General features: G+C 32.9%; 2 protein-coding genes across 6 annotated transcripts in view; both read left to right on the top strand.

Moving 5' to 3' along the window:
• Positions 1–6,954, top strand: part of EAF2 (ELL associated factor 2) — a 49,227-nt gene extending 42,273 nt beyond the window's left edge. Inside the window, exon 6 of the mRNA XM_007122624.2 lies at positions 6,516–6,954. Coding sequence (XP_007122686.1) covers positions 6,516–6,562 — 47 coding nt within the window. The 3' untranslated portion in view covers positions 6,563–6,954. The remainder of the gene's footprint in view (positions 1–6,515) is intronic.
• A 1,619-nt stretch (positions 6,955–8,573) lies between these two features.
• Positions 8,574–10,526, top strand: part of SLC15A2 (solute carrier family 15 member 2) — a 98,221-nt gene continuing 96,268 nt past the window's right edge. For all 5 annotated transcript variants that reach the window (XR_008617413.1, XR_008617414.1, XR_008617412.1 and 2 more), the window contains exon 1: positions 8,574–9,517. The gene's annotated coding sequence lies outside the window, so the exon portion shown is untranslated. The remainder of the gene's footprint in view (positions 9,518–10,526) is intronic.

The raw sequence follows: 10,526 nt of genomic DNA, 5'->3' as shown, positions 1-10,526 counted from the left end.
ATGTCTTGGCTATTGTGAATAGTGCTGCTATGAACATAGGGATGCATTCATATTTTTGAATTATAGTTTTGTCTGGATATATGCCCAGGAGTGGGATTGCTGGATCATATGGTAATTATATTGTTAGTTTTCTGAGGAACCTCCATACTGTTTTCCACAATAGCTATACCAACTTACATTCCCACCAACAGTGTAGAAGTGTTCCCTTTTCTCCACACCCTCGCCAGCATTTTTTATTTGCAGACTTTTTAGTGATGGCCATTCTGACCAGTGAGAAGTGTAACCTCATTGTAGTTTTGATTGGCATTTCTCTAATAATTAGTGGTGTTGAGCATCTCTTCATGTGCCTATTAGCCATTTGTATTTCTTCTTTGGAGAAATGTCTCCTTAGGTCTTCTGCCCATTTTTTCATTGGGTTGTTTGTTTTTTTGTTGTCAAGTTGTACGAGCTGTTTATATGTTTTGGAGATTAAGCCCTTGCCAGTCATATGAGCTGTTTGTATATTTTGGAAATTAAGCCCTTGTCAGTTGCATCATTTGCAAATATTTTCTCCCATTCTGTAGGTTTTCTTTTTGTTTTGTTTATGGTTTCTTTTGCTGTGCGAAAGCTTGTAAGTTTGATTAGCTCCCATTTGTTTTTGTTTTTATTTCTATTGCCTTGGGAGGCTGAACATGCCCATTCTAACAGAAAATACATAGAATCTTACAATCTAAAAATGAGAAGCAGGGGCTTCCCTGGTGGCGCAGTGGTTGCGCGTTCGCCTGCCGATGCAGGGGAACCGGGTTCGCGCCCCGGTCTGGGAGGATCCCACATGCCGCGGAGCGGCTGGGCCCGTGAGCCATGGCCGCTGGGTCTGCGCGTCCGGAGCCTGTGCTCCGCAACGGGAGAGGCCGCAGCAGAGGGAGGCCCGCATACCACAAAAAAAATAAATAAATAAAAATAAAAATAAAAATAAAAATGAGAAGCAGGCATTCTTTTAATAATATAAATATAAAACATTTATGGAAATTACTTTCTACTAGGACAAATGAAATAACACATTTAAAAGAATTCATATTTTATTGATCATATCACATGACTATAAAACAATGAGAATATAAATAAATAACAAAAAATAGTTTAAAATACATGCTTAGAAACTTTGGAGCACATACCTAGTGACTTACACATTAAAAGGAAATTACAATGAAATTATAAAATATTTATAATTAAGCAATATCAAAAATATCTCAACAATTTTGGGGTGCAACCAAAATGATAGAGGGAAATTTGTAGCCTCAAAATGTTCTTATTTTTAAAAAACTGAAAATAAATGCATGAAAGTTTCACCTTTAGGAACTTCTTAGAAGAACAATAAGATCTTAAAGCAGGGAAAGAAAGTATTATAGATTAGAATTGAAATTAGTATAATAGGTAGCAAAGAAACATTAGAGGATCAACAAGACTAAAAGTTATTTCTTTGAAAACTTATAAGAAGACCAACCTGTAACTAGGGCTGATGAAGAAAAAAAAAGAGTAAAACACAGTATTAGGAATGAAAAAGTGGTTAAAATTATAGTATGTTTTTATTTTTTTAATTATGAAAACTTTACAAAAATTTTATCCCAGTAAATTTGGCATAAAAATGGATGATTTTCTAGGAAAAAAGTATAATTTACCAAATCTGACTCAAAAAGAAGTGGAAAGTCTGAAGAAACCATTAACAATTAACGTCTCTTCCTCCTTCATCCTATCTCCATATCCCCAAGATGCTAGAAAATTGAAGATAATTTTACAGATGAATTTTAGCAGATTTTCAAGGAACAAACAATTCTTATCTTCTACAAACTGTTTCAGAGAATAGATGAGTAGGGGAAGCAACCCAATTTGTTTATAATTCTAGGGTAATCTCAATATCAAAATTGAACAGGAACAAGACAAAAAGCATTATAGACCAATTTCACTTAAGAACATGGTTGTAAAATTACTAAATAAGATATTAGCAAATTGAATAACCACTATACTTAAAACAAGCAAGCTAATGACCAAGTAAAGCTCATCACAGAAATGTAGGAAATGTTCAATATCTGGAATGATATCAATATAATTTACCACATTAACAAATTATAGGAATAAAGCCATATGATCATTTCAACAAATTTGAATTTGACAAGTCAGTATTTATTAATTTTAAAACTTATACTGAAGATTGAATATAAGGGAATTTCCTTAAAGTTATAAAAGTTAATCACAAAGAACAAAACTACTTCCAACATTATACTAATAGAGACTCCAGAAGCATTCCCATTAAAGTCAGGAAGAAGACAAGGAGGACTAATATCATGATTTCTATTCAACATTGTACTGAAGGTTCTAGAAAATGCAGTAAAACAAGTAAAAGAAATGAAAATAAGAATCAATACATGAAATAAAATTATCCTTATTTATAGACAATGTAATTGTCTACATAGAAAATCCAAAGGAATCCACAAACTATAGAAATAGTAAAAGAATTTAGAAATATTTTGGATGCAAAAATGGTATGGAAAAATCAGCAGCAATCTTGTTATACAAGTAGTAGCCACTTGGAATTTCTTTTAAAAAAATAGTGAATTTCTTTGCTTGATATATTTTATCCAAACTTTAAGTTTCCTAAGAGGAAATAAACCCTTTTTTATTGTTACTGCAGTCATCCCATTTTCAACCTTAGCAGACTCAACACCCTCTTTTATAACATATATTTAAGTCTCCTTTACTATTCTGAAATGAATTTCATAGCTTAATATCATCTAGGCACATACATCTTTGAAAACAATTAATGTAATATTAAGAAAAAATAAAAATAGTTTATAGTAAAGTAATATATATTCTACTTTGTGAATGTTCAGGCCTGGTGAGAAAACATAACAAAGTGCCGTATGTTTGCACTTACTTTAATGAATATATTTGGAATTAAGGGAAGCAAGGCAATATTCAGCTCATATTTCAATAATTTTTCTTTTTATTTATCTTGTTAAAATAAGGACTGGAAAGGTATATACATACATATTCATAGAATTGCGTACACAGATAAGTTTTGAGCTGCTGTATTGCAGACCCAAAGCCAATGAGCAACATAGATATCACTGTGTTTTCAGAAACAATTTTAAAAAATCTTTGTAAAGGTCTCAAAAAAAAAGTAAAGTCTTCTTACAGTTTACATGATAGTTGCATCCTTGTAAATTTCAGAGAATTTTATATCTGTGCAAAAGGATACTTTTAGTTTATAAAAATGCAATTAGTTCTGGCCTTAAAATTATAAACAGATCTCTCAAGTACATGAGTATCCCACTGGACTTTCAAAAGTTTTACAGAATGTAGAAGTGTTCTTTATTGTTTACGACTGGTCCTTGCATTACAAGACATTTAAGATTCCTAAGTTCCCTGTTCACTAAATGCCACTAGCAATCTGCAAATCACTGGGACAAGCGACCCCTCACGTACATTTCTGTAACATCTCCTAGGGGGCAGTATTGCTCTCATTGAGAAACATTGGTTTAGGTATCTGAATGCATTTGCTATGGGTATACTCTTTTTTCCAAGTCATAATTACCTTTTTGATTGAAAACATATTTCCTTTACTAAGCATCTCATATTCAAAGTCTAATCTCATATCTTCAAAACTGAACATTTTGGGGCTTCCCTGGTGGTGCAGTGGTTGAGAGTCTGCCTGCTGATGCAGGGGACACAGGTTCGTGCCCCGGTCCGGGAAGATCCCACATGCCGCGGAGCGGCTAGGCCCGTGAGCCATGGCCACTGAGCCTGCGCATCCGGAGCCTGTGCTCCGCAACGGGAGAGGCCACTACAGTAAGAGGCCCGCATACCGCAAAAAAAAAAAAAACAAAACAAAAAAAAAACTGAACATTTCAACCAACAGCATGGTAATGCTGTGCTTATAACCTCCGTAGTATGAAGTCTATTAAGAAAAACAGAACTCAGGACATTTGGGTTTGTGTCACTTGAGAAACTCATTTTACAGGCATCACATCAAGATAAACATTCTTATGCCATACAATAGTTGTATAATAAGGAGAAACTTAAGGCTTGAAAATAAGAAAATGGTCATGTGAACCAGATGCACAAATGAAGCTTTAGCAGATTTCTTTATCAAGTGATGTAATTAGTTCTGGAGTTCATGCAGTGGACTGAGGTTATCTTACAACAGCTTATATATGGCCTAAAAAGTACTCATCATAAATTGGATATTAACTTCAAAATACGCCAGCTTTTGTTGATTGTGGAGTAGTTTAAGAATACAAAAGTTTGTTAACCATTGTAATTTACCACCCAAAAGATTTATCCAATCCTATAGCTTCAAATAAACCCCCTGTAATCAATGACTCCCAAATCTTTTGCGGCTCTAGCCTCTACCCTGAGCTTCAGACTTGTATATCCAATTGCCTATACCATATATATTTGAATATTTACTAGGTATTTCAAATGCACCTTTTTAAAAATTGAACTTGTGATTTTTTTTTTTACACAATCTTGTTCCTCTGGTTTTTCTCATCTCACTAATTGATACCACCCATTTATCCAGTTGTTTAGACCAGAAATTTTGGGGGTCATCCTTCACTTTTCTCTTTCTCTCATGCACTAAGTCCAGTACTGTTGATAGTCCTGTAAGCTCTATCTTCAAAGCAAATTATAAATCTGACCACTTAGCACCACCTTCACCTGAACCACCTGAGTCTAAGCCAATATTACTTCTTTTTTCCCCAGCTTTATTGACATATAATTAACATACAGCACTGTAAAATTTTAAAGTGTACAACTGTTTAACTAGATACATCCTGAAATGATTGCCACTATAGGTTTAGCGACTATTCATCATCTCATATACATAAAACATTAAAGAAATAGGAAAAATATTTTTTCCTTGCAACAAGAACTCTTAGGATTTACTCTCTTAACTTTCATATATAACATACAACAGTGTTAATTATTTTTATCATATTATACATTACATCCCTAGTATTTATCTTATAGCTGGAAGTTTGTACCTTTTGACTGCCTTTTACCTAATTTCCCCTCCCCCTAACCCCCCACTCATGGTAGCCACAGATCTGATCTTTTTCTCTGAGTTTTTTTGTTTTTGAAGTATAATTGACCTACAGCACTATGTTAGTTCTTGGTACACAGCATAGTGATTTGCTATTTCTGTACATTTCAAAGCAATTACCATAAGTCTAGTTGCCATCTGTCACCATACAAAGATACTACATAGTTACTGATTATACTCCCCACAATGTACATTTCATACTTGTCACTATTTTATAACTGAAAGTTTGTACCTCACCTATTTCTCTCCTCACCCTACCCGCCTCCCCTCTGGCACCTGTTTTGTTCCCTGTATTTGTCACTCTGTTCCTTTTTATATGTTCATTTGTTTTGTTTTTTAGATTCCACATATAAGTGAAGTCATGCAGTATTTGTCTTTCTCAAAGCTGATATTATATCTTACATGAGAAACTGCATAAACTCATAAATCTTCTCCCTGATTCCATGTTTCCTCCACACCATTATAGTCTATTCACTGATATACAATAGTGTTCAAGTCAGTTGCCTGTTTAAAATTTTCCAGTGAATTGAATTCCCGTTACATTTTACACAAAATCTAAAGTTTTTTCCATGATCTACACACCATGGTCTTCTGGATATCTTTCTGACCTATTTCCCTACATTCCCTTCCTCATTCATTCCACTGCAGCCACAGGAGTGTTCTTGCTGTCAGAGAACACAAGAAGCATGCTTCTGCCTTGGGGCATTTGTATTTGCTTTTTCCTGATCCTGGACAGTTTCCCCCACCTCTGTATTTTCATTACTCTCTCTCTACATTTGGATCTCTGTTCTAATGTCCCACCTTGAGGAGGCATTCCTAACTACCCTATTTAAAATAGCATCTCTCACCACTCTCCCCAGACCCATCTAAATAATGTAATGTCTATCCCTACTTAGGATAAATATTACATTATATATTTGTTTATTGTCTGTCTCCCCCACTGGAATGTAAGTTCCATCACTGTAAGAACATGGATGAATTACGAAAGAATCAATGATGAGGTACTCTTAACATATACTACTTAATGACTTTGACTGAATTTGAAGTAAACATTGTATGTTTTTTCACTCTTCAAAATAGTCTGATCCTCTGAACCACATTTTCTCCTCATTTCCGGATGTAATTAAATCAGTGGTATAAAAGAAGGGTGATGTTGGTATGTGAAGGAAGACTAAAATATCAATAGATGCCAAGTGATACTAAAACTATGCTGAAGATTGGTGGTTTATTTTTTCTTCACAGGTAATATTAATTCTTTGAGTTGCTACTGATGTGACTAATAATCAGATTGCTTATCCTATAATTTAAAGACATAACGATGACTAAACAGAATCACCTTGGGGTTATATTTTGTAAAACATCTATGTTATCCAAAAATATTAAATATTAAAATATTAAATATTCAATTACTACAGTTTTCCTTTTTTTATTTTAGGAAATGATTTGCAGCTGAGTGAATCAGGAAGCGACAGTGATGACTGAAGAAATATTCAGCTATAAGTATAAAGTTTATAAGACGTGATAATTTATTTTATATTAGGAATAAAAATTCCTAAGATTGAGGAAAATGTATCTTAACTTTGATGATAAGAGAAATTTAATCTGATTCAGAATTTTCAGTTGATGCTACATTTTTTACCTTTTATGGGTACCAGCATTTTCATGTGTTTTCATTTAATCTTAACAAAACTCCTAGGAAGTTTTACAGATGAGAAAACAAACTTCAGAGGTTAGGTTACTTGCCCACATATTGTTAACAAGTGACAGATCAGGTGTTCTGAAGTTCAGGTTCAGTGTTCTGTTTTACCACACTGCTGTTTTCAATTGTGAATGGCAAAACTGTTGATTTATAATAAATGTCCTGGATTTAATTACATCTCTGAGCCTTTCTATCTGATATTCCTTAAATTTTGGTTGAAAATTAAGCTAAAATTTAGGGTAAAGGTGAAGCTAAGTAATTGTTTTAATGAAACAATTGTTCTCTTATCTCTCACACATTTTATCATGTTCTCTTATCTCTTTGATACTTTTTAATCATTTTCTTATTTTGCTTTTGGGAGTAAAAATAAGCATTTATGTTAATGAGATAAATAATATTTATACCTATAACATTTTTGAATTTGGGGGAAATGATAAATATTATAGTTGAGAGTCACTAACCAGCAAGTTCTTTTTTTTTAAATTAATAAACTTTATTTTTAAGAGCAGTTTTAGTTTCACAGTAAAATTGAGCAGAAAGTACAGAGAATTCTCATATATTCCCTGTTCCCACACATGCACAACCTCCCCAACTATGACCATCCTGCCCCAGAGTGGTGCCTTTTTTTTTTGTATAACTGATGAACCTACATTCACACACCATCACCCAAAGTCCATAGTTTACGTTAGAGTTCACTCTTTGTGTTGTACGTTCCATGGGTGTTAACAAATGTACAATGACATTTATTCACCACTGTAGTATCATACAGGATAGTTTCACTGCCTTAAAAATCCTGTGCTCTGCCAATTCATTCCTCCACACCCCAACCCCTGGTAATCAGTGATCTTTTTACTGTCTCCTTAGTTTTGCCTTTTCCGGAATATCTTATGATTGAAATCATACATTATGCATCCCTTTCAGATTGGCTTCTTTCACCTAGTAATATGCACTTAAGTTTCCTCCATGTCTTTTGCATGCCTTGATAGTTCATTTCTTTTTAGCACTGAATAATATTATTACATTGTTTGGATGTACCATAGTTTATTTATCCACTAACTGATGATAATATAAGCGCAAAAGTAAGTTGGCTACAAAGGAACAAAAATCATTGGGCTTTGAACTATTCCATAACACCACACTAAAACTCTAAAGTTAGTAAAGCTACGTCAGCACAAGGTATGAGTGTGACCTATGAATTATGTATTCATCAAATATCATCTACAGTTTGGCAAGAAGGCATTCTTAGACATGTCAGAATTCAGGAATTATATCATTCACATATCATTCATGTAATAATTACTTTAGTAATTTCCAATTTATTAAGAGATGAATCAAAATTACCAATTCAAGAATGGGAAAAATATTATAAAAATATATTCTAAAAAGGTTGAAACCTTCTTCAAAGGGACTGACTCAATTCGTAGGAATAGTATAATATATAATATATATTATTATATTGGGTTGGCTAAAAAATTCATTTGGGTTTTTCCGTAAGATGGTATGGAAAAACCTGAACGAACTTTTTGGCCAACCCAATATTTATTATAAATAAATATTTATTACAAATATATATAATCTTACCTGGGTGGTGGTTGTGTGAGTTACACATACGTAAAAAATAGTGGAGTTTTACACTTAAGATTTGTGCCTTTTAAGTTACGTTTAATTTTAAAAGTCCACAAACAAAATCAGTAGAAAAAATATTTGCAACATAGAGGGTGGCAGAGCTTTAATATAAATGATATTAAGGTAGATCTTACAAACTTACAAGAAGGGGACAAACAACTCAATAGAAAAAAGGGAATGAATCTGCAGTTCTGAAAATTATAAAAACATTTTTGTCACAGCAATCTCACTTCTAGAAATTCATTCTACAGATACATTTGACTTATTTGCAAGGTTATTTTTACAGCATTATTTATAATTGCAAAAGACTTAAAAAATCTGAATGTGAACCTCTTTTTATTGATTTTTGAAGTGATTTATATAGTCTGGACACAAATCCTTTGACAATATATGTAATATGAGTATTTTCTCCCACTTTGTGAGTTGTCTTTTTACTCTTAATAGTATCTTTTGGTGAACAAAAAAGTTATTGATTTTAATACTGTCCCATATATCAATTCTTTTTCTTTTATGGTTACCATATTTTATGTCTTATTTAAGAAATCTTGGCTTATCCACAGTCATAAAGATGCTCTCTTATGTTTTCCTCTAAAAGCTTTAATTTTTTAAACTTTGACAGTTAGATGTGTAATCTATTTTGAATTGGTTTTTATGCATGGTGTAAGATATATTTACACCATGCATAAAAACATGGGTAAACATTTTTTTTTCCATATGAGTATCTAGATGGTGTTTTTTTAGTTGAAAACACCGTCATTTCCCCCACTGCACTGCGGTGTCACGTTTGTCATAACTGATGCCTCAGTATATGTTTGGGTCTTTTTCTGCACTCTGTTCTGTTGCATTGGTTGCTTTATCTATCTTTGTGTCTGTTCCACTCTTTTATAATTACTATAGCTTTATAATAGGTCTCCTACTGGTTAGTGCAAATCCTCCGCTATTTTTCTTCAAGATTGCCTTTGCTATTTTTCGCTCTTTGTATCTCTATGTGAATTTTAAAAATCAACTTGTCATTTTCTACACTCACAAAACCTGTTGGATTTTGTGTTGCAATTATAGATTGATTTGGAGATTACTGACATTTTTGCTGAGCCTTCCAAATCATGAGCATGGTATGTCTCTCCATTTATTTAGATCTTTAATTTCTTTCAATAATGTTTTAGAGCGGTTAGTATTGATGTCTTAGACATCTTTCAATAGATTTATTCCTAGGTATTTTTTATGCTATTAGAGCTGGTATAATGTTTTAAATTCCCTTTTCTATTTGTTTTTGCTGATATTTAAATACAATTTATTTCTATGTGATGATTTTGTATTCATACACCTTGCTAAACACATGTTCTCTTTTAATTTCATATTTGCCTCTTCTCTCTGACTATATTAGTATCTGTCATTTTCAGCCTCCTTTCTGTACATGATTGTAAAATATCACTCTCCTGTCATAATCACTGAGGTCACAAATATTTTTTACTCTTATCACTGATATTTTAGATTCTTTCACTCTATTATTTTTTTTTATCTTTCAAGAGTTTGTACTCATTTCTATTCAGGAGTTGCTTTTCTCTTTGATCTTTTCCCTTTTATCCTTCTGATTTCAACTTAGCAAAAATGATGGTGTACGAGAGGCATCTTGATAAGATAGAAAAGGCTCTAGAATAGGTCTTGGAGGCTGGGAGGCTCTTCTGTAATATTCTTCAGGCTAGACTAGGAAAAGGATTTCAAACCAGTGTTCATCAAATCCCTATTATAAGAATTACCAGAGATGCTTATTAAAAATACAAGTTCTTAGATACCTACCTAGATCTATTGAATAAGACTTTTCAAAGCAAAGGCCTGTAAATTGTGTGTGGTGTGTGTGTGAATTGCTGTGGAAATTTGTAGTTATAAGTATATATACAAATATAAATATATATGTAAATATATATACCCTAAGTGATTTTTAGCATCAGGGAAGTTTAGTTTATGTAGGACAAGATTAAGATTCCTTCCATCTCTGATACTATTCGATTTTATAAATGCTAGCATTGTATTGCCATAATCAAAAGAAGAATTTCACTTAAACAAACGAGTATCAGAGAACCAATGCCGATACTCTAAAGTCTGGTATTTAGAGCACCTATA

This window comes from Physeter macrocephalus, chromosome 1 (assembly GCF_002837175.3).
Source record: "Physeter macrocephalus isolate SW-GA chromosome 1, ASM283717v5, whole genome shotgun sequence".
Lineage (NCBI taxonomy): Eukaryota > Metazoa > Chordata > Mammalia > Artiodactyla > Physeteridae > Physeter > Physeter macrocephalus.
Note: the sequence above shows the minus strand (reverse complement) of the source record. Positions and strands in the feature narration are given on the sequence as shown.